Raw genomic sequence first — 25466 nt, forward strand, 5'->3', positions numbered from 1 at the left:
TGGGTTAGCGCGGGAGCCCTTACTGCCTCCTATATAGGTGGGGGTAAGGCCTCCCCCTGGAAATGGCCACATGGCAAGTGTGCACTTACCGCACAGATATTTCTTTTTTTTTTTTCTTTTACCTGCAGCAGTAAACGGGGCCTCGCTACACACCGATTCTACCCAAGGGCCCCTTTTACCACAGCTTGGTAAAAGGGGCCCTTATTTAATTCATATTTTTCCTTTATTCTCCTCTATGTTATGAGAATTGGACCTGCTAATAGCAGTGGACTTAACAGAATAATTTCTGGTTATTTTCATTGCTTAATACTAGATTTTCTATGATAGCCTTGTGCTTATTTGAATCATATTTTCTGTACAAGTTTTGCTTGATTTGTCTTTATTTGAAATTTTATAAATAAAAAAATTAAAAATATTTTAGAAAAATCTTGTCAGCAAGGGGTGGGGCTAGGTGGAGGAGGGGCTAGACAGGACGGGGGGGGGGGCCCATAAACTCACAAACTGTTTTGCAGAGGGCCTCGCAGTTACTAAGACCGGCCCTGCTTTCCATTTCCATTTCCAGTGGAGGAGTGGCCTAGTGGTTAGAGTGGTGGACTTTGGTCCTGGGGAACTGGGTTCAATTCCCACTGCAGGCACAGGCAGCTCCTTGTGACTCTGGGCAAGTCACTTAACCCTCCATTGCTCCAGGTACAAATAAGTACCTGTATATAATATGTAAGCCGCATTGAACCTGCTATGAGTGTGAAAGCGCGGGGTACAAATGTAACAACAACATGGAATGTTGCTACTATTGGAGATTCTAGATGGAATGTTGCTACTATTGGAGATTCTGTTGCTACTATTTGAGATTCTACATGGAATGTTAATGTTGCTATTCCACCAGCAACATTCCATGTAGAAGCCTGCCCTTGCAGCCGCGCAGGCTTCTGTTTCTGTGAGTCTGACGTCCTGCACGTACGTGCAGGACGTCAGACTCACAGAAACAGAAGCCTGCGCGGCTGCAAGGGCAGGCTTCTACATAGAATGTTAAGGAGTGGCCTAGTGGTTAGAGTGGTGGACTTTGGTCCTGGGGAACTGGGTTCAATTCCCACTGCAGGCACAGGCAGCTCCTTGTGACTCTGGGCAAATCACTTAAACCTCCATTGCTCCAGGTACAAATAAGTACCTGTATATAATATGTAAGCCGCATTGAGCCTGCTATGAGTGGGAAAGCGCAGGACACAAATGTAAGAAAAAAAATAAAAATTACTCCATTCAGTCCTCAGGATCTGGTTTATGAAGCTCCTGTCCTGTAAATGATGAGCCTGCCTCATTTGGTTTAGTAATATTCTTAATATATTTTTTTCTCTTCTGCCGTTATATTGTAATAAAATTCCATATCAAAGACCTTCAACACAAGAGATGAAATCATGATTTATTAAACATTTTTTTCTCATAGATACAACATAAGATAATCCAGGCGGTTGGTGCTATTTTACAAATACTTCTTTTGCCATGATGTGAAATTCAGGGTGTAAATTTCCCATCTCTAAATTAAACATGGGGAAAGAACTGCCAAGCCGCAAACACAGTTCAGTTTTTTAAATTCTTATTTTTTAATTCATGTATTGTTAAGTGAAAAAAGCTTTCTAGGATTTGAAGCAGCCAGAACAACTAACAATCTTGGAAGGATTCATTTGAGGTTTTACAATATCAGGCTCTGCAGACGGTGTGATGTCATTCTCACTTGCCATTATGAACTTCACCAGACATCGGGCGGCTTCCTCAATATTTACGTTTTCCTGGAAAGAAAGAGAAAACAGGATGGAATATTTTTTTTTTAACATGTGCATAAGATCCTTGAAATCTGAACGTTGTCTTGTGTCCGAATAGATACATTTATATCAAAATAATCATGGACAGCACTTAGAACTCAGTCGGGCCATACCAATGCTGCGGTTATGAAATTGAGGGCTCTACATTCGTTTCATTTCATTTCATTTTGTTAATGCTTTTCATTCAGTTTTTTGTTTCATGTATTTAAAATAAACTGTACCATATTGGGGGGAGGAGGTAATTATCAAGCTATGCTAGGGCCTTAAGTCATGTTATTTGCCCTTTAACTATGTAAATACCATAATGCGACTTGCGGTGATACACCACAAGATGTGTTAGGGCCATAAATCAGTTATTTTACTGCCCGGTAGCATCAGGTTGCAGTAAGCAGGTCCTGATGTCATCTCCCCTCCTAACCCCCCAATCCAGCCTCTGACCTCCCCCATCCAGTACCCCCCTCCCCAGAACACATCCTCCACCAAGAACAACTAAACAATGTCTAGAATAAATTCACAGCAACTGCAAAGCCTCAGTATTAATTGCTGGACTTATGCCCAACATCTTCCCATACAGGTAACCAGGAGGCAATATGCTTATCACATGTTAACTGCCTTAGATAATCCAGATACATTTAATGCAACCTACAGAGATGCCATTAACTGTTCTACATTATCTGTACAGAAAGAGAGTGGGAAATGGACCAATGACTCCAGGAGAACGGGAGATAAGATTTCAAAGAACCACTTTATTCAATGACTCGACACAGAAAACTGTGTTTCGGCCAAAAGGCCTGCCTCAGGAGTCTAAAAACAATAAATATTTAAAAACATAAGTTCAAATAAACAACAATAATAAGAAAATTATACATCAAACAAAACTAACAGTATATATATAGTTAAGAGATAGACTAGAGTAAAAGCATATATATATAAAAAAAATATATATATACAAAATTATTAATATATATAGAGACATAATTTTACAAAAAAATATATATATAAATAATGCAGAATGATAAAGGAAACGAACTTATATGGTCTAAATAGGAGATAAAATAAAATAATGGCACATATATATACATATATAATTACATGTCTCTATGTTTGTTTTTTCGTGGGGACTCTATATGGTATATCGGATATAGAGAACATGTTCATATATTATAGGGTGATAAGATATATATATATATATGCTTTTACTCTAGTCTATCTCTTAACTATATATATACTGTTAGTTTTGTTTGATGTATAATTTTCTTATTATTGTTGTTTATTTGAACTTATGTTTTTAAATATTTATTGTTTTTAGACTCCTGAGGCAGGCCTTTTGGCCGAAACACAGTTTTCTGTGTCGAGTCATTGAATAAAGTGGTTCTTTGAAATCTTATCTCCCGTTCTCCCGGAGTCATTGGTCCATTTCCCACTCTCTTTCTGTGCTGTTATTTTTACGTGGGAGTTAGTGTTCATCCACTTAGGTGGATTACTCTCTCCTACATTATCTGCTGCATTAACAGTTAACACATGCTATCATAGCACGCTATCCCACGGATTCTATATATGGCACCCAAAATTGGGTGCTGATATTTGGGCACCAATCCAAAATGTGCCTAACTAAGGGCCCCTTTTACTAAGCCGTGGTAGTCTCTACGCACACCCAACATGTTCCAAAACTGACTTACTGCCCGACTACCCCATGCCTTTTGCGGTAATTTCATTTTTGCGCGCGTCCGCTATGCGTGTCTGAAAATATTTTTGGATGCACATAGAGGACGTGCACCAAGTGGCATCTGACACGTGTAGGTCCTTACTGCGCAGATTCCTGACCGCTAGGTCTATGGCAGGCGGTAAGATCACACACCCAAAATGGACGCGCGGCAATTTTGATTTTGCTGCACGTCCATTTTCGGCAAAATTTTTTAAAAAGGCATTTTTGGTACATGCGCTGAAAAATATTTCTGCACACGCCCAAAACCTGCACCTACACTATCGCAAGCCACTTTTTACTGTGGCTTAGTAAAAGGACCCCTAAATTGGATAATGAGCCAATTAGTGCCAATTGGCAATTTGGATTTGTGTGCACATTTTCCTGCACACTATTCTATAACAATGTTCACCCAAATCCCAAAGTACACATCCCAAAAGTGGGCGTGGCCATGGGAAGAGCATGGACATGTGTACAGTGTTATAGCCTGCAAATAGGTGGGAAAATGTGGGATACAAATGTAACAAATAAATTTATAAAATAGAATATTGGGGATGTGCACTCAAATTGAGCACCAGGAATTACACCTGGTTTCAGCAGGCGGAAGTCCTGACACTGAAATCAACCCTCAATGCTATTCTATAATGGACGCTCATCTCTGAGTGCCCATTATACAATAGCTGTGACAGAACAGTGGATTTTTTTAACCCTTTAAAACTGCCTTATTTCCTGAAGTGTATTTCTTCTAGTGGCCAGCAGGAGGTGCATGTGTTATATTAAAGCTTCTATAGAAACGTGAATGTTCCCTCTTTAGTTTCACTCAGTGAGGAAATAATCTACAGTACAGTGAGCAGTATACTTTTAAAACTTGTTGTTCTGGGCTTTGATTGGCCCAGGAACTCAATTTCATTTGGACTTTACTGGCTTTTCCCCCAGTCTTAGCCCAGGAGAAGAGAGAGACAGATCTCTTTGCTGAGGCCCTGTAATCAGTCATATTTGATAATCTATGAGCAGCGTATTTTCTGATCTTCCCAGGTATTTAGAAAGTAAACAAATGTCTAGATATTTTTTTAATTGATCCATATTTCAGTTACTTGTTATTGTTTCTGATTGTACTTTTTCTGTTCATTATTCAATTTTTAAGACAACAAACAATGTTCAGTTTGTTGACTTTGCCTGTCTGGACTGATAAAGAGTCATGATGGTTTGTGTGTTGGGTCTGTGAGTGCTTTCTGAAAACTGTGGGACCACTGGGAGCCTGGCCTCCAGTAACCTAGAAATCACTGGGGATAATTTGAGAGCGGGAGACTCGCCCAGAGGCAGTTGAGACTCAGTCAGTGGGAAGAGGGTGCTAGTATAGAGCACAAGCGGCAGGTGCAGGTGGACCTGAGCTGTGCTGGGGGTAGACTCTCTAAGTGGCCGCAGGGTAACCCCAGGCAGGAAGGTAGACATTTTGTGACAATTGCATTGAGCATCAATTTTGGTTTTGGCACATTTACTGAATCTAGCTTTATATGTAAAGCTTAGTCCCCACTCATTCCCACCTCATGTTCTCTGTTTGTCAGTTTACAAAGGAATAAGCACATGGAGGGTAATTATATAATAGGGAACCTACTAGAGGTGCTGGTTATGTTGCCTATTTAAGGAGCCTTTTTACTGAACTGCGGTAAAATGGGCCCTGCGCTACTGGCGGAGGCCATTTTTGCCTAGCGCTGAGATCCTTTTTCCCGTGGTGGGTAAAAAGGCTGAAAAAAGACACGGCCATGTGGTAAGATTGCACTTACAACATGGCCATGTGGGGGAGCAATTACTGCCACTCATTGAAGTAGAGGTAAAAACTCCCGCGCTAACCCCATGGTAAATGGGTAGCGCACGGCGCAGCCCAATTACCGCCGGGTAACTCCCCGCAGAAATATTTTTTGAATATTTCCACTAGTGCCGTAAATGCTGTGCGCTGCGGGTGGAGCCACCGCTAGCGCTGGCGTTGGACCGGTAGTAGTTCCAGATTAGCATGCGGTAAGCCCGTGGTGGTCTCACTGCCGCTTTGTAAAAGGGCCCCCCTGTTTTTTTCTGTGAAGAAATGTAGGCCCTTACATTTCTTCATAGAATGCTAGCCCAAAAGCATGTACTCTAAGATGCGACCTCTTACACCAGTTCTGTAGCTGATGTAAACACCTGCATTTAGATGATAGCACGTTGCCTTTAGTGCACAGCCATTAAAAACAATTACTGCATGAGCACTTGCTGCCACCCACAGTAATGTAATAATGTAGATGCGCTAACTGATTAGCACAGGCATACCCACTCTCTGATCCCCACACACACACACATCCTCAACCAAAAATTAAGAGTGATTTTTTTTGTATATGGGTAGCTGTATTGCTATATACATACAACATCACTGGTCAGGAATTTCAGGCCCTTATCTCATCAGCTGGGGGGCCCATTGCAGCGAAGGCCCAAAGTCTCCATATGACCAGGAACAAGTCTTTTCTGCATGATGCGCCCATCTGCCAGTGGCGTATCAAGGGGGGCGGTGGGGGCGGTCCGCCCCGGGTGCACGCCGCTGGGGGGGGTGCCACGGCGCGCGCCTGTCAGCTGAGTTCGCTGACTTCGCTAACTTCACTGCAGCTCCCTCTGCCCCAGAACAGGTTACTTCCTGTTCCGGCCGGGGCAGAGGGAGCTGCAGCGAAGTTAGCGAAGTCAGCAAAGTCAGCTGACAGGCGCGCGCCGCGGCAACCCCCCCCCCCAGCGGCGTGCACCCGTGGGGGGGGTGTCATTTCGCAGGGGGGGCCGCGCTGCACCCAGGAGGGGGGGCGCATCGGCGATCCACCCCGGGTGTCATGCCGGCTAGGATCGCCACTGCCATCCACAGAATGAGCCCCAAGGCTCTGCTGCAAAAAGCCCCCTTTTTATTAAGCTAAAACTTATCCAAGAATGTACATGAAGTTTCAGTCATATGTTCTCAGTTCAGGTAAACAAACCACTGGCCAGGTGGCTTATCTCCTGAACCTCAAGCATACCCCACCTCCCTCCTGCACAAGATGGCTTCAGAGGCATTCCAACCTGTTCTTGAGATGTGCCTTATCTCATATATTGTTCTTAAGATGTGCTTTATCTTATACACTGTTCTTGAGTGTGCCTTATCTCATACATTGTTCCTGAGATGTACCTTACATTCCAGCCTGTTCTTTGAGATATACCAGGAAAGTCACTTTTGGTCAAAGACAGGGGATTTTAAAAAATGTATTATCGATTAAAGCAAGACTGAAAAGCAATTTTTAATATTTTCCATCACAGTAGCTCATGCAAACTCGGAACTTACCGCAGGACACCTGAGCACATCTTTTAAGCTGCCGTAAGCATGCACTAGCGCTTACAACAGCTTAGTAAAAGGACCCTTTTAAAATTAAAAAACATTTAAAAGAAAAGGAAGTCCTTCATGTAAAAGAACAGGAAAGTAAAGATAAAACAGTAAAAAAAAAAACAAAAAAACCCCACATATAAACATATAAATGAAACAAGTAGTTTTCATACCCTCCCAGGCTGCTGTGAAGGGAAGGAGTATTATAATTATCAGGTGTAGCAATAAAAGGATAAGCCTGTTGAAGTAGATAGACTTTTAACCTAGATTTAAATTTCAAATTGAACGTTCGGTTTGAAGAGATAACGGAAGAGAATTCCAAATTAGAGGTGCAGCACAGAAAAAGGCTCTAAGCCTAGTAGATTCAAGATGGGTGAGTTTGAGTGAAAGAAAGTAAAGACATCCATTGTATAATTTATATAATGTATAATTTAAAATGAACCAGAAGCCAGTGATGCTGTACAATGTGCAATGTTATTGAAATTATGGTTTTGCAGGCGTATATGCTTTTTTCTTATCAGCAATATAAAGCTGACTCGGTCCTGGCATCCATTCACTTCTTTTCTGAGAAACTAATCTGACTGAAATATTTCCTTCTTTTTCTTTCTCCATTTTCTGAGTATTTCTATTGAAAAAAACAAAATATATCCATTACAGAAAGAGAAGGTATGGATCAAAGCAGAGTAAAGAGGAAAACCACAAAAGACTGATGATACTCACTCTGGAGTTCTGAAGGCACAGAAACTGCTGACCTACTGCTGGTAATCTTTAGCCTATCATTACATCTTGTCGCTGTAACTGAGGACTGCCAGATGGACAATATAACACCAGTTTTATTTTCTTTTAATTACAACATACTTTTATTGAAAATAAGAACGTAAGTGTTGCCATACTGGGACAGATCAAAGGTCCATCAAGCCCAGTATTCTGTTTCCAGCCATGGCCAATCCAGGTCACAAGAACCTGGCAAGATCCCAGAATAGTAAAACAGATTTTATGCTGTTTATCCTAGAAATAAGCAGTTCCCAAGTCCATCTTAATAATGGGTTATGGACTTTTCTTTTAGGAAATTATCCACTTTGTACTTAGACAACATACAGCTACATCCAAAACTTTTGTCTTTATTTATAGTTGTATCTCAGCCCTCTCCCCTCCTCCCTCCCCGTCTAGTCTGAAAGCCCCTTCCCCCCACAACCTCCAAATTGTCATTGCCACCAAAATACACTTCCATCCATAGGTGGTGGATTTCATACCCCCTGCAAAGTTGCACACGTACAGAGAGCGAAAACTGCCGACTCCAACCCTCTTACCCTTGCCCCCATTCCACCTCATGTGGGTTAACTCACTACCTAGCCATTCGAGGTCTACAATCCTTCAACTACTATAACACCAGTTTTTCATAAAGGACTTCAAGACTGTTCTAGGAAACAATAGATTGGTGACTCTGATATTGCTATCAGGCAAAATGGGAGAAGCTACAGTTAATAAAATTCACCCTTTTCTTTCTGAGCACGTTACCAGAACCCTCATCCACACTCTCATTACCTCTCGCTTAGACTACTGCAACTTGCTTCTCACAGGTCTTCCACTTAGCCATCTCTCTCCTCTTCAATCTGTTCAAAATTCTGCTGCACAACTAATATTCCACCAAAGTCGCTATGCTCATATCAGCCCTCTCCTAAAGTCACTTCATTGGCTCCCTATCCATTTCCGTATACAATTCAAGCTCCTCTTATTGACCCTTAAGTGCATTCACTCTGCAGCCCCTCACTACCTCTCTACCCTCATTTCTCCCTACACTCCTTCCCAGGAACTCCATTCACTAGGTAAATCTCTCCTAACTGCACCCTTCTCCTCCACCGTTAACTCCAGACTCCGTTCCTTTTATCTTGCCGCACCTTATGCCTGGAATAAACTTCCTGAGCCGCTACGTCAAGCTTCATCTCTAGCCTCCTTCAAATCTGGACTAAAGGCCCACCTGTTTGATGTTGCTTTTGACTCCTAACTTTTCACTTGTTTGTAACCTTTATCTTGTCTTCCTCTCTTCAATAGTCCCTTATCCCTATGTGTCCTATCTGTCTGTCCTACCCTTACCCTTAATTGTTCTGTCTGTCTGTCCTGATTTAGATTGTAAGCTCTCGAGCAGGGACTGTCTCTTCTTCATTTTCAATTGTAAAGCGCTGCGTATGACTGGTAGCGCTATAGAAATGATTTGTAGTAGTAGTAGTAGTAAAAGAGGGGCCCTTTTACTAAAAGCTTAGCACATACTAAGAGGGAGATTCTATACATGGGGCCTAAAAAATCCGCGTGGAACACATGTCCACTGAGTGTATTCTTGAAGATTTACGCGTGGTATATGGAATACACTTAGTTGATTTTATAACGCCTAAAACTATGGGCATCCATTTACGTCAATGAAAACTTGGCGTAAATCCCAGCGTGTAGATTTACACGCACTGGGCTATATTTTATAACAAAGCATGTAAGTTTCAGAATGCCCATCAAATGCCCATTTTCCCGCCCTTAACCATGCCCCTTTTGTACTGTACGCATGAGATGTTAGGTGCAGTTCATTACAGAATGAGTTAGCGATTTGTGCGTGTAAATTCTAATTATTGCCAATTAGTGCTCATTATTGCTTGCTAAGTGCTGTTAAAAATGCTCATTGGCTTATTAAGACAATTAAGTTACATGCATAGTTAAAGAATGCACTTGGATTTCAGCATGGATCTCTAGGTGAGCTATATAGAATCCCCAGGGAAATGCGTGTCCTATTTTAAACCTATGGGCCACATGTCACTTAGCACACGCTAATATCCATTAACACGCAATAAGCTTTAGTAAAAGCGCCCCAAAATGATTCCCTGACAGGCTTATTTTCAAAAGAGAAGGACACCCATCTTTCGACACAAATTGGGAGATGGGCGTCCTTCTCCCAGGGTCGCCCAAATCAGCATAATCGAAAACTGATTTTGGGCGTCCCCAACTGCTTTCCGTCGCGGGGATGACCAAAGTTCCCGGAGGCATGTTGCAAGCGTAGCGAAGGCGGGACCTGGGCGTGCCTAACACATGGGCATCCGCGACCCATAATCACATCATATCACATCACTCATACCTTTACTCACAGAAAGTTATATACCATATGACTTCATGTCTTTTTATCGCCCCTAAGCTACCATTGTTTCCTTCCAAAGTTGCAATACCTATGTTCCATTATTACATCCCTTAACGACACCTCAATTGTTTCGCTTAACCCTGCATAATATAATCCCTAACTATCTGTAACAAATTGTATTTCCAACATTCAACTCATATTGTAAGCCACACTGAACCCGCAAAAAGGTGGGAAAATGTGGGATACAAATGCAATAAATAAATAAATAAATAATCGAAAAAAAGGGCATTCCTGACGAGCAATTGGGCGACCAAGCCGTCAAAGGGTGCCCAAACTCACCAGATGACCACCGGAGGGAATCGGGGATGACCTCCCCTTACTCCCCCAGTGGTCACTAACCTCCTCCCACCCTCAAAAAAAAACTTTAAAAAATATTTTTTTGCCAGCCTTTATGCCAGCCTCAAATGTCATACCCAGCTCCATGACAGCAGTATGCAGGTCCCTGGAGCAGTTTTAGTGGGTGCAGTGCACTTCAGGTAGGCGGACCCAGGCCCATCCCCCCCTACCTGTTACACTTGTGGTGGTAAATGTGAGCCCTTCAAAACCCACCAGAAACCCACTGTACCCACATCGAAGTGCCCCCATTCACCCTTAAGGGCTATGGTAGTGGTGTGCAGTTGTGGGTAGTGGGTTTTGGGGGGCTCAGCACACAAGGTAAGGGAGCTATGTACCTGAGAGCAATTTATGAAGTTCACTGCAGTGCCCCTTAGGGTGCCAAGTTGGTGTCCTGGCATGTCAGGGGGACCAATGCACTACGAATGCTGGCTCCTCCCACGACAAAAGGGCTTGGATTTGGTCATTTCTGAGATAGGCGTCCTTGGTTTCCATTATCGCCGAAAATCAGAAACGACCAAGTCTAGGGACGACCATCTCTAAGGACGACCTAAATGTCAAGATTTGGGCGTCCCCGACTGTATTATCGAAACAAAAGATGGACGTCCATCTTGTTTCGATAATACGGGTTTCCCCGCCCCTCCACCTGGACGTTTTGCGAGGACGTCCTCAGCAAAACTTGGGCGTCCCTTTCGATTATGCCCCTCAAGATGTAGAAAATCCCACACACACACAAAAAAAAAAAAAAAAAGGAAAAATAAAATAAAAAGGAAAAAAATGTTTTGTGCACATCTCAATTAGTCATATAGGGGTCCTTTTACCAAGCTGCGGGAAAAAGGGCCCTGCGCTAGTGGTGGGGGCCGTTTTTCCCGCACGCCGGTTCCATACAACGGGGAGCCCTTACCACCACTCATTGAGGTGGCATTAAGGGCTCCTGCAGTAACCTGGTGGTAACCAGGCAGCGCAAAGTGATGCCCAATTACCGTCGGGTTACCACCGCGCAAGCCATTTCCAGGTGTTTTCATTTTCACCGGAAGCGGTTCTCACTCGGGGCGGGACTACCATCAGCAGATGTGTTGGGCTGGCGGTAGTCCCGGAAGGACAAGCAGTAAGCCCACGTTGGGCTTCCCGCCACTCTGTAAAAGGGTCCCATAGTTTTTGAATGCATTTAAATGAATATTCCATTTAATCTGAGCCACAGGTTAGAGTGGTGAAATAGGGATTCAAATCCCACTGATGCTCCTTGTGGCCTTAGGCAAATTACTTCACCTTCTGCTGCCTCAATTACAAACTTAGAGGAAGTCATTTTAAAAAGCATTTTCACTGATGAAACAGTGTTTTGTGCACAGAAAAGCCTCTTGGTTTATGGTATGTTAAAATTGCTCTAGCGCTATAGCTAGCTGGCAGATCTCGGCGGTTCACAATAAACAAAATATAAGAAAAAAGGAAAGGAACTACAACCAGGGGTGTAGCCAGACACCCCATTTTGGGTGGGCCTGGGCCCAAGATGGGTGGGCAGAAGAATTCCGCCTTGACCCACAAGTGATTTGGTCTCGCCCTCTCTCGCCAGCGTGCCATATGGTCTCTCAAACACCCCCCCTCCCCTGTATACCTTTTAAATAGCAGATTTTCACTGGCAGCGAGCAGCAACTAATACACACTGCTTATGTTGGCCCCACAGCCTTCCCTCTGATGCAACTTCCTGTTTCCGCATAGGTGGGAATACGTCAGAGGGAAGGCTGTGGGGCTGGTGCGATGAGTATGTATCAGTTGCTGCTCGCTGCAGGCAAAGATCTGCTATTTACAAGGCTGGCAGGAGGGACAGTTGTTGGAAGTTTTCAGCTGGAGGGGCATCGGGATCCCTGCCAGCCACATCATAGGTGTGCTGCTACTGGGTGGGCCTAAGCCCAAATTGGATGGGCCTGGGCCCACCCTTGGCTACGCCACTGACTACAACATTCATAGGAAAGAGGGTAGATCATTCATTCAGGTCTGATATGAGTAGGGTTACCATATGTCTCCAGATAAAGGACAGGTTGAGCCAGTCTGGGTTTTACTTTCATCAATGGAAGTAAAACCCGGACTGGCTCAATCTTGTCCTCCTTTATCTGGAGACATATGGTAACCCTAGGTAAGAGACAGGGTAGCAGTGGCAGGGAGGAGAGGGGAGATGTTGCACACAGGATGGGGGGATGGTAGGGAGAGTGAGAGGAAAAGTTGCTCTCCCAAGTACTGGTGCTCTAGATGGATGCCTACTCCACCTAGTGGCAGAGATGACCTTGGGATTGGGCAAAGGATTGTCATTTACATTTATATTTTATAAGTCACATGCTTAAAATTAGCTAGGAATTTGTGTATTATAATATCAGGCCTAAGTGGGTATGTGTACTTTTGCCATGGAGTAATTTTCAAGGGGAAGTATGTTCCTATTTTCCCTTAGAAAAGTGATATAATCTATATTATTATTTATTTATTATTTATTACATTTGTACCCTGCGCTTTCCCACACTGCATGTAAAACTGCAAAATTTAGGAAGTCCATTATAAAATTGCTATATCTGAATATAAACCCTCTGGATTGGGAAAATATCAACTGTATGTAAATGTTAATTGCCTTGACCTATCATTGTGAAAGCATGAGCTAAATCCAAAGAAAATAATAACAATCCTTTACTCCCTGGTTTTTCGGTGACTGACAGTTTATTTAAATTACGTCGATGTGCAGAAACATAAGAGATTTTCTCAGGAGCAGCTAGGTTAATCCAGAAAGGGGGGGGGGGGGGGGGGGGAAACGGAATGCAGGAAAGGAAGAAAACTTGCCAAATGTAAGTTTTCTTTTGTGATGCTGCTTGTGAGAGGCCAAGAGAAAGGTTCTGTTGTATAACCATTATACATCTAGCCCTTCTTATCTCTTAGATGTCAGCCTAGATAGAATAATTCTAACAAAAGAGATAAAAATAGATATATTGCTATTGTTTAGCTGAAGCCCATGACTTAGAATATGATTCCAGTTATATATCAAATGCAACTGCAGGATACCAGCTTTGGATCCAGTTCAATAAAGCCCCAAGCCAGGAGAAGGCTCTTAAATTCCTATGGAGCCAGCAATATTCCTTTCAAGCTGTGCAAGATGTCCTACATTCATGACAGTGTGTGTGTGTGTGTGTAAAAGGGGGGGAGGGGGGTTGCTATTTCAGTATCACGTTTTCAGTGCCTTAGCAAGGGCAGCTGACACCCGGGGCGGGTTGCCGCTGCGCATCCCCCCCAGGTGTAGCGCGGCTCACCCCCCCTCGGCACGCACCCCCCTGGAGCGCATTCTTACTAGCATAGGAAAGTGGGCAGTGGGCGGGAGGGCCGATCCGCCCCGACTGCACATCGCTGGGAGCTGCGTCGGCTCCATTGGTTCCCTGCTCTCTCTGCCCCAGAACAGGAAGTAACCTGTTCCGGGGTAGAGGGAGCAGGGAACCAGCGGAGCCGACACCCCCTCCTCGAGCGGCGTGCACCCGGGGCGGACCGCCCCCCCCCCCCCACTTCCTGCGCCACTGCACGTTTTCAATAGCAAGCTCTGAAGGACTCCAGGGAGCCTGTCTGTCCCCTAGAAATTGAAAACATGGTACTGAAGTACCACCTGCTATGGAGTGGAGGGGGTAGCCTAATGGTTAGCGCAGTGGACTGAGAACTAGGGGAACTGGATTCAATCCGCACTGTAGCTCCTTGTGACTGTGAGCAAGTTGTTTAACTTTCCATTGCCCCAGATACAAAACAGTACCTGTATATAATATAGAAACCACTTTGATTGCAACCACAGAAAGGTGGTATATCAAATGCCATCCCCTCTCCCCTTTCCCTGTTGGCAGAAATGCAGTTGGAGGAGTCCCACACAGTTTAGAGGGACCGTTGGGAGACAGTCTGACCGACAACTAGCAATTTAGCTCTGGTGGTTCGTTTGTATACCTTTAAGAAATACATGATATCACTCAAGATTTCCATCAGGTTTGAGTAATTACTACTACTACTACTACTATTATTTATAATTTCTAAAGCGCTACTAGACGTATGCAGCGCTGTACACTTGAAAATGAAGAGACAGTCCCTGCTCGAAAGAGCTTACAATCTAATTAGGACAGACAAATAGGACAAACAAGAGATAAGGGAATATTAAAGTGAGGATGATAAAATAAGGGTTCTGAACAAGTGAATAAGGGTAAGATAAGAGAGATTTACCCAGTGAACGGAGTTCCCGGGGAGGAATGTAGGGAGAGATGAGAGTGGAGAGGTACTGAGGAGCTGCAGAGTGAATGCACTTATAAGTCAATAAGAGGAGTTTGAACTATATGCGAAAATGGATAGGGAGCCAGTGAAGTGACTTGAGGAGAGGGCTAATATGAGCATAAGGACACTGGCAGAATATTAGTCGTGCAGCAGAATTTTGGACAGATTGACCAATATTCAAAAGCATTTAACAGGCCAGGACTGGCTGGTTAAATGCCCTCAAGCCGGCTTGCCAATATTCAGCAGGGGATAACAGGCTATCTCTCGCTGAATATCACCAGTTAGCATATAGCAGATAGCCAGTTATATTGTGCGATATAACCGGCTATCCACCAATTTATAGCGTAGGTTTGGTGGCTATGTTTGGCCATGTATATAGCTAGTATACCTTTGACCGGTTTGAACTTAACTAGCCAGCGACAAATATCAGCTTGGCTGGTTAAGTTTAAACTGGCCAAAAATAAACTGAATATTCAGTGCAGGTCAGCAGAAAAAAAAAACACAACTAGGTAAAGTCATCCAAGGGTTCGTCAGGGACGTCCTTGTTTCTTTCGATTATGGGTCAAGGACGTCCAAGTGTTAGGCACGCCCAAGTCCCGCCTTCACTACGCCTCCGACATGCCCCCTTGAACTTTGGCCATCCATGTGACGGAAAGCAGTTGGGGACGTCCAAAATCAACTTTCGATTATTCCGATTTGGACGACCCTGGGAGAAGGACGTCCATCTTCCGATTTATGTCAAAAGATGGGCGTCCTTCTCTTTCGAAAATGAGCCCAATAGTCTCCTTGTTGAAACATAAATGCTAACATACTGGATTTTTTGTGTGTACCTACTCCAGAGATTATATCAAATCTGATCATGTTATGTTTGCTGTTATCAAGTGGCTCTAGCACCATTACCTCCTGCAGCAGATCATGTGCTCCACTAAGGACTAGGTTTAGAATTGTCTCCCCTCTTGTCGGTTCTTGAACCAGCTGATCCATAAAGCAGTCCTTGATTTAATCAAGGAAGTTTACCTCCCTAGCATGCCCTTATGTTAGATTTACCCAGTAAATGGGCTGGGGTAATTGAAAACACCCATTATTATTGTGTTACCCAATTTGTTAACCTCTCTAATTTCTACTAACATTTCTGCATGTGTCTGTTCATCCTGGCCAGGTGGAAGGTTGTACACTTTTATCACTATCCTTTTCCCCTGCAGAACTTTTAGTCTATTTGATTCAAAAATCTCCTTAATTTATAATGCTACCCCTCCACCAATTCGATCCACCCAATCACTGCAATATAATATATATATATATATATTTTATTTGTACCCCGCACTTTCCCACTCATGGCAGGCTCAATGCAGCTTAGGTACTTATTTGTACCTGGGGCAACGGAGGGTTAAGTGACTTGTCCAGAGTCACAAGGAGCTGTCTGTGACTGCAGTGGGAATCGAACCCAATTCCCCAGGACCAAAGTCCACCACTCTAACCACTAGGCCACTAGAGAATGTGGTAAAGACAATTAGCTTAGCGGAGTTTTAAAAAGGTTTGGATGGCTTCCTAATGGAAAAGTCCATAGATCATTATTAAATGGGGAAAATCCACTATTTCTGGGATAAGCAGTATAAAATGTTTTGTACTTTTTTAGGACCTTGCCAGGTATTTCTGACCTGGATTGGCCACTGATGGAAACAGGATGCTGGGCTTGATGGACCTTTGGTCTTTCCCAGTATGGCAATACTTATGTACTTATATCTTCCTTCCACCGGGTCTCAGAGATGCCTATTATATCTATCTTTTCGTTTAGTGCAATATATTCTAACTCTCCTATCGTATTTCTTAGGCTTCTGGCATTTGCATACAGAGATTTCCGTGTTTGTTGTTCCTACTTACAGCTTGCTCAGCAGCTGACAGCGATAATTTCCTTTCTGTAAAATCTGCCTGCTCTTTATTTAAAGGCTTCTGAAGCGTGTTTTCAAAGCACTTAGACTTACAAAGTTATGGAACATTGTAAATCTAAGTGACCTATGGTCTCTATTGCAACCTCGCTATCAGGATGCCCGATCTATGCCACTGCCTTATATGGCATCCTTTTCTGTTCACATTCAGCCAGATCTCTAAGAATTAAATCTAGAAATGTCTATATAAAAGTATCCATATTACCAGGAGGAATCCAGTTCAATTTTGGAAAGACAGCAGATGCATCCACGTTACTACTATGAGTAGAAACAACAATCTCAATTGAAGCTTGTGAATGAAACATCGAAATCCTAATTGTAATTTAAATGAATCATATTTGACCATCAGAACAAAGGACAACCCTAAGTTGAGCACCTCTTATTTATTTATTCTAAAATTTATATTCACACAATCCTTGGTGGATAACATTAAAACATACACAATAATAACTTAACAATATCGCATATCCAAACATCATACATGTTAACACAATTCAATAACAAAAATCTAAAAAAAACCTCATGTGCAGCTTCAAATATTATCCAGTTTCAACTGCATGCTGAAATAACATAGTTTTCAATGCCTTTTGAAACACCTCATAGATCGTAAAGAGAAGGGCAGTGTATCAGTGGTGTAACTACGGGTGGGTCTGGGTGGGCCTGTGCTCAGGCCAAACTAGTGGTAACACCACACTGCTCTCTTCCCCCCCCCCCCCCCCTCTCCTCCATAGCATCCCGACATCTGTGCTCCTGTCTCTGAACCCCGTTCCTCCCCGGTGACAGTACAGGCATCCTCGGTGCCTGCAGCAATTCATTCCACCTGCAGCATTCCGCCAGACAGGAAACAGGCAATGATGTCAGCGAGGGTGGGACATAGCAGATGGAAGCCTGTGGGTCTGACGCAAGCAGCAAGAATGCCTGTGTGGTACGCTGTGGAGGGATGGGGTTCAGAGACAGGAGCACAGATGCCGGGATACCACGGAGGAGAGGGAGGAGATGTAGGGTAGGTGAAAAAAAATCTGTGTTTTTAAAAAATATCTCCGGGAAGATATTTGTTGTGTGGGGGCGGGGGGGGGGGGGGGGGGAGGGGAGGCGGCACAAGTGCCTGGAAGGGCCCATCCAAAATACAGAGTCTGGCTATGACTCTGCAATGTATTCCAAATCTTTGGTCCTACTATGTGAAGAATAGATGTTTTATATTCTTCTAGGTGATCTGAGCAAAGAGACATCAAATAAATTTGATGAGGCAGAATACAAGAGTCTGTACGGTGCAAGCCTGAGGAAATTGCTATTAGATTTTATTAGTCAAAACTTTAAAAACCAGCAATAAAATGTTATATTAGACTCTATATTCAATTGGTAACCAACCAATGTACGTGCATCAAAGTAAGAGAGATGTGATCAAATTTTGATAGGCCACACAGTGAACCTACTTTTGTGCTATCAGTAAAGACTTCAATACTTTTCTAAGTGCTGCAGGGGGTAATGGTGCTGGAATTAGAAAAGGTACAGAGTAGGGTGAAAATGATAAAGGGGATGGGATGACTTCCCTATCAGGAAAGGCTAAAGCGGCTAGGGCTCTTCAGCTTGGAGAAAAGACGGCTGAGGAGAGATATGATAGAGGTCTATAAAATAATGAGTGGAGTGGAACGGGTAGACGTGAATTGCTTGTTTACTCTTTACAAAAACACTAGGACTAGGGGGCATGCAATGAAGCTACAAAATAGTAAATTTAAAATGAATCGGAGAAAACGTTTCTTCACTCAATGTGTGATTAAACTCTGGAATTCATTGCCAGAGAATGTAGTAAAAGCAGTTAGTTTAGTGGGGTTTAAAAAATTTTGGATGACTTCCTAAAGGAAAAGTCTATAGACCATTATTAAAATGGACTTGGGGAAAATCCACTGCTTATTTCTAGGATATAACAAAATATTTAAACACACATGAATACAAGTGTATTGCTTCTTCAGCTTATTGAGAGTGGAGTAGTCTCATATATAACACACGATAAAGATTATTTGATTTTTCACCCAATGACTGGGTGTATTATCTGTGTGTATTGTCTAATCATTGACTTAACCTCCACCTCCCTTTGCTAATCTTATATATGAAAATATATTTCTGTTTATCAATATGCTATCATCTAATTTTATGCAGCACTTAGCTTGAACAAGTTGGTGCTCTTAAAACCCCGACAGGTCCCCGTTTCGTGGCTACTTTTTCAAGGGGGAGTCACCAGTTCTAAAACCAAAAACAAGATGCAGCACAAAGTTACTTACAAAATTATTCTAAAAGGCATATTAGTTGGATAATTACTTGTATTCTAAATAAAAATGCTGATGGCTTACCAAGTAACTGTCTCAAGTGCAACTGCAGCATTACTCTGTCTCTCTCAAAATGGCCACGGCGTCTTTTTGTTAGTGCTCAGCCGTGCCAGCTGATTATGAAGCTAACTTCAAAATAAAAGTCCTAAACAAAGAAGAAGCTGAAGAAGCAATACACTTGTATTCATGTGTGTTTAAATATTTTGTTATATTTTGATGCTCGACAGAGCACAGGCACAATTGTTTATTTCTAGGATAAGCAGCATAAAATGTTATTGTACTTTTCTGGGCTCTTGCCAGGTACTTGTGACCTGGATTAGCCACTATTGGAAACAGGATGCGGTCGCATTTTAATGTTCTCCTACTATGCCATTTAAGCATGTGGTTAAAGAATAGTGCTTAGGAACACTATTGCCATTTCTGTGAGTAAGAGTAAAACTAGTCCAGTGCTTCTCAAACCTGGTCCTGGAGGGAGGCACCCCAGTCAGTCAGATTTGCCTTCACTTCATGCATGTCTCTCACAAATATTCATTGTGGATATCCTGAAAACCTGACTGACTGGGGTGCCTCCAGGACTAGGTTTTGGAACCACTGGACTATTCTATAAATGTAAGCACGCAACTTGTTATAGAATGAGGGAGTCATGAAGAGATGGACCAAGAGCTGGTTTTTACCACAGCCTGTGGCAATGTTTAAAGGGAAGGGAAAGCATGAAGGAGCGGGATGGAGGAGCAGACCATACTCCCATGGCTCCTAGGGCCACTTGTGACACTGCTACACTGCTTGGAGTATAAGGGAAAGGGTTACCATATGTCCGGATTTACCCGGACATGGCCTCTTTTTGAGGACATGTCCGGGCAACTGGGCAGGTTTTGCCAATCTGCTCGTTTGTCCGGATTTCTGGACAAATGGGCAGATTGCTAGCCTCCCCTCCCCTTAGTTACTACTGCCCTGGTGGTCTAGTGACCTCTTCCGCCTTCGGGGCAGGAAAGAGCCCCCTCTTTCCTGCCCGGAGCGCAGCCCTGCATGCATCCTTCCTGTTGGTGATCTCGGGTCTGATTCAAAATGGCCGCCAGGAGTTGAAGTGACCTTGTGAGACGTCAACTCTCGGCGGCCATTTTGAATCGGTGCCAAGATCACCAACAGGAAGGATGCATGCAGGGCAGCGCTCTGAGCAGGAAAGAAGGGGCTCTTTCCTGCCCCGAAGAGGTCACTAGACCACCAGGGCAGTAGTAAGGTAAGGGGAGGGGGGTGACGGGGAGGGGGGGTGATGGGATGTGTGACAGGAGGAAGGGGAAAATGTGACGGGGCGGAGCGATGGTGTGAAAGGGGGTGGGGCGTGGTGTGTGGTGGGGGCAGGGCATGTGTCCTCCTTTTTGGGGGACAAAATATGGTAACCCTAATAAGGGAGGCTCTGCTTCATAACAGGTAACCCTTCAACCTGGCATCAGCATGGGCAGGGAAAATGCTACAGGGTATATGGTACCCCCATTATGTCTCTAGGTGGTGGCTCATTGCAGCTGCAGCCAGGGATTATCACTGTGGGTGATGCTGACCCGGGAGAGAGGAAATCAGTGGACATTGCTCATTGTTCTTGCTTGTTGATTGTCAGAACTGTGAAATACTATTAAAATGTCAAATAAAGCTGTGGACTGATTTGTCACTACCTTTTGGTGTCAGGAGTTATGGGTGAGTGAATAGAGGGAGAGGGGTGTGAATAATGGCATAGAAATTTGCTGTATATTGTTGAACTATGAGCCTAATGATCTAAAGACTTCTCCCATTTTTTGGCACTATGGAAAAAAAAAAACTTAAACGAGGCACCACATTTCGTTCTACTGTTTGATAGTAACCCATTTTAGTGCTTTAAAAAAGGCAAGATTATTGTTATATTGCCCTAGAGATCTAATTAAATCGCACAGCCCCGTGAAAATGACTTGCTGCATAGCTGAGAAATGTAGCAGAGAAGTCTAAAAGCCCCATCCCCCGATGAACTTCGGTTCTGGGGTCACAGACAGTTTATACTGATGATGGGGGTCTGTGCCACAAGTCAGCTACTAGGTATGTGAATAGATGTTGTGATGTTCCTACTTGTTCATGGGCTGCCTGGTGCTGAAAGGGCAGAGATTAAGGATTTGAAGACAGATGTTTGCTTCCACAGGGGAAAAAGAAAAATCAACTACAAAGTCAGCGACTAATTAAAAGGGTTTTTTTTTCCTATCCCAACTATTATTCCATCAGCATGTGAAATGGCTAATGCACTGCTTCCTGAATAAATTAAAACTGGTTTATCTCTTTAAGCTACTGCAGCTTATTATCTTCCAGCACCTTTAATGGTTCTAAATGCTCTCTCGGTTTAAACTGCAGTACAGTAAAGGATACAGGTGGTGAATATGGCAATTATTATTAATAAAGGGGTTCTATAATTAAGATGCGTTAAGCACTAATATACACTCCACTGCAGCAAAAAATAAAAGCAGCCTATCGCAGGACACACTAAAGCGTCCTACATTCATTTTGTTTTAATTCTTTTTATTAGTTTTCCATACAGAGCCCACAACTAGACAACGGACCAGTGGCGTTCCTAGGCTGGCTGACACTCGGGGCAGATCGCTGATGCGCCCCCACCACCGGGTGCAGCGCGACCCCCCCCAGCAAAATTCCCCCCCCCTCCGGGTGCATTTTTACCTGCTGGGGGGGGGGGGGGTGCCGCACACCTGTTGGCTCCAAGTCCGCTCGTTCCCTGGCTGCTGCTCCCTCTGCCCTGGAACAGGAAGTAACCTGTTCCGCGCAGAGGGAGCAGCAGGGAGGGAACGAGCGGACTCGGAGCCAACACGCGCGCGGCACCACCCCAGCGGCGTGCACCCGGGGCGGACCGCCCCCACCCTAAAAAAAAACTTACATTTTTTTTTGCCAGCCTCAAATGTCATACCCAGCTCCCTGACAGCAGTATGCAGGTCCCTGGAGCAGTTTTAGTGGGTGCAGTGCACTTCAGCCAGGCGGACCCAGGTCCATCCCCCCCCCACCTGTTACACTTGTGGTGGTAAATGGGAGCCCTTCAAAAGCCACCCGAAACCCACTGTACCCACGTGTAGGTGCCCCCTTTCACCCCTTAGGGCTATGGTAGTGTTTTACAGTTGTGGGGAGTGGGTTTTGGGGGGCTCAGCATCCAAGGTAAGGGAGCTATGCACCTGGGAGCAATTTCTGAAGTCCACTGCAGTGCGCCCTAGGGTGCCCGGTTGGTGTCCTGGCATGACAGGGGGACCATTGCACTATGAATGTTGGCTCCTCCTATGACCAAATGGCTTGCATTTGGTCGTTTCTGAGATGGGCGTCCTCGGTTTCCATTATCGCCGAAAACCGGGGACGACCATCTCTAAGGACGACCTAAGGATGACCATCTTTAAGGTTGACCTAAATGTTGGGATTTGGATGTCCCCGACCGTATTATCACAATGAAAGATGGATGCCCATCTTGTTTCGATAATATGAGTTTCCCCGCCCCTTCCTGAGGATCCCGTTCGATTATGCCCCGCCTCGTTCACCAAAATGGACTTACCGCCCAACTACCGCCTGGCTCTTGTGGTAATTTCATTTTTGGCATGCGTCTGCTACGCTTGTCTGAATTTTTTTTTATTTTCTGGCGCATGTAACGGACACGCGCCAAGTGGCATCTGATGCATGTAGGTCATTATCGCCCAAATTCTTTACCACCAGGTCTATGGCTGGCAGTAAGGTCTGATACCCAAAAGCCTTTGACCCGGGCGGTAATAGTCTACGCACATCAAATGCCACTTGGCATGTGTAGCTGCCACGTGACAGAAAATAAAAAGAGTATTTTTCAGATGCGTGTAGTGGACGCGCGGCAAAATTACCGCAAGGGCCACACGGTAACCGGGTGGTAGCTCCAATTTGGCAAGTGTTAGGCGTGTGTAGGCGCCTACGCGGCTTAGTAAAAGGGCCCATATCATAGGAAAGAACCTGCCTTGCCTAAATTCAAGAGTGTCATATAAACAAAAAATACACAAAGCTTCAAGTTTCTTTATTTTTTGATATACTGCTAAAGGGATGCACCATCATAGTGGTTTATAATTTCAATAGATAGGAGAGCTATCGAAAGAAATGAATTACAATACGTATAGGAAAGTCAGGAGAATATACTAGCAAAGAAGGGAGGAATAGCCATTATATGTCATAACAAACTCTGTAAGCCACATTGAGCCTGCAAATAGGTGGGAAAATGTGGGATACAAATGCAATAAATAAAATAAATAAATTATAAAAATTATAAAAATAATATAATAAAATAATCCATGCAATTATAAACAATGATTATGATTATATTAGTCCAGAATATCTATGTTCCTATCAATGGAAGGAGCAGCTGTGGAAGACGGAGGAAATAACCCAATCTTGTTTGTCCACGAGTGTTGAGGAAGCTAAGTGAAATGCTACCATCGTTGGTCATGGGCTGTGATTTAAATATATGATCAAGGCTGCAACATTGTCAGTTAATTGCCAGATTGAATTTGTTTACGATATATTACTACAATAAATAAATAAGCAGAATTTAAAAGTAGATAAGTACTTTTCAATCCAGTGGAAGGTTTTTTTATGCCTAGGATGAAGTGTTTAAGTTCGTTAGACTGGTTTCAGGCTTTTTCCTTCCATTGATAGGAGCATAGATATTGTGGACTATTATAATCATAATCATTCTGCCAGATATACAGCTGGCGACAGGCAGTGCTTTGACTGCCTGCTGCCGGCATTCAACCTGGATATTCTTTTTATTTATTTATTCATTTATGTTTCAACTTTTTTTATTATTGTATTATCGAAATAACAGACCATTATACAACACCAAAATGAGTATATATACAACGCAGTCATCTAAATATATCATCAACAACATGTTTGTAATAATTTCCCCCCCCCCATGTTCCCCTTTCTCCCCTCCCACCCTTCCCCCCTCCTCCCCTCCAACAAGCTGATATATTATTGTGATATTATTGTCAAAAGAAGGAATTAACATCATTTACATAATAAAGTGTAATAGTATCAACCTCCGATGACTTATATGTTTTCATTTGTTATCCTCCAGTTTCGGCTATATATTATAACCAATATCACATCTTGATCATAATATCCCCCTCCCCCCCTATTACCTATAATTGAATCTTCTGTTATCACAATTGACACCCAAACAAAACAAAAACAAAAAAAAAAATATTACAGATTATTAAGAATTCGACTTCTCCCTCTGTGAGTCATCCCATCCAGATAACACCCCCAGATTTTTAGAAAGCGCTCTTTACGTTTGTATGTCCCTTTTGCCTCTCTCGCTTCCCAAGTGAGCAATTGGTGCACCTGGTTCCGCCAATGCCAGAAAGTCGGAGGGTGTGCAGAGGTCCAGTGCTGCATTATGCATTTCTTGGCAATGAGACATGTTTTACGGCATAGCATCATTTTATCTTTGTTTAGCCTGGGAAAGGCGTCATGTTTATCTAGTACTAGACATAGAGGGCTCAATGCAATATCACAATTGACAGTTGTAGATAGAAATACAGCTATGTGTCTCCAGTATTTTTTTATTGCAGGGCATGCCCATATCGCATGATATAGCGTATTATCTGCCCTCTGACATTTCAGGCAGGTAGCAGTATGGATGCCCCCTGATTTTAAAAACACCATCCTGGAGGTTCAGGACAAATATATTCCACGTATTAGAAAAAAGGGAAAAAAGACTAAACGTCAGCCGGCGTGGCTAAACAGTAAGATAAAGGAAATCATTAGAGCCAAAAAACAATCCTTCAGAAAGTGGAGAAGAGAACCAACTGAAAGTAACAGGATAGATCATAAGGAATGCCAAGCCAAATGCAAAGCGGAGATAAGGAGGGCAAAAAAGGACTTTGAGAAGAAATTAGCGTTGGAAGCAAAAATACATAGTAAAAATTTTTTTAGATACATTAAAAGCAGGAAACCGGCCAAAGAGTCGGTTGGGCCGCTGGACGAAAATGGTGTTAAAGGGGCGATCAAGGAGGACAAAGCCGTAGCGGAGAAATTAAATGAATTATTTGCTTCGGTCTTCACCGAGGAGGATTTGGGGGGGACACCGGTGCCGGAAAGAATATTTGAAGCGGGGGAGTCGGAGAAACTAAACAAATTCTCTGTAACCTTGGAGGATGTAATGGGTCAGTTCAGCAAGCTGAAGAGTAGTAAATCACCGGGACCTGATGGTATTCATCCCAGAGTATTAATAGAACTAAAAAATGAACTTGCGGAGCTACTGTTAGAAATATGCAATCTGTCCCTAAAATCGAGTGTAGTACCGGAAGACTGGAGAGTAGCCAATGTTACTCCGATTTTTAAGAAGGGTTCCAGAGGAGATCCGGGAAATTATAGACCGGTGAGTCTGACGTCGGTGCCGGGCAAGATGGTGGAGGCTATTATTAAGAATAAAATTGCAGAGCATATACAAAAACATGGACTGATGAGACAAAGTCAGCACGGATTTAGTGAAGGGAAGTCTTGCCTCA

The 25466-nt window shown here is 43.4% G+C and overlaps 1 protein-coding gene across 1 annotated transcript in view; it reads right to left on the bottom strand.

Moving 5' to 3' along the window:
- Positions 1-1439: 1439 nt before the first annotated feature.
- The window catches only part of RAB38 (RAB38, member RAS oncogene family), a 77110-nt gene continuing 53083 nt past the window's right edge, over positions 1440-25466 (bottom strand). Inside the window, exon 3 of the mRNA XM_030199346.1 lies at positions 1440-1781. Coding sequence (XP_030055206.1) covers positions 1629-1781 — 153 coding nt within the window. The 3' untranslated portion in view covers positions 1440-1628. The remainder of the gene's footprint in view (positions 1782-25466) is intronic.

Source organism: Microcaecilia unicolor, chromosome 4 (genome assembly GCF_901765095.1).
Source record: "Microcaecilia unicolor chromosome 4, aMicUni1.1, whole genome shotgun sequence".
In the NCBI taxonomy this organism is placed as follows: Eukaryota; Metazoa; Chordata; class Amphibia; order Gymnophiona; family Siphonopidae; genus Microcaecilia; species Microcaecilia unicolor.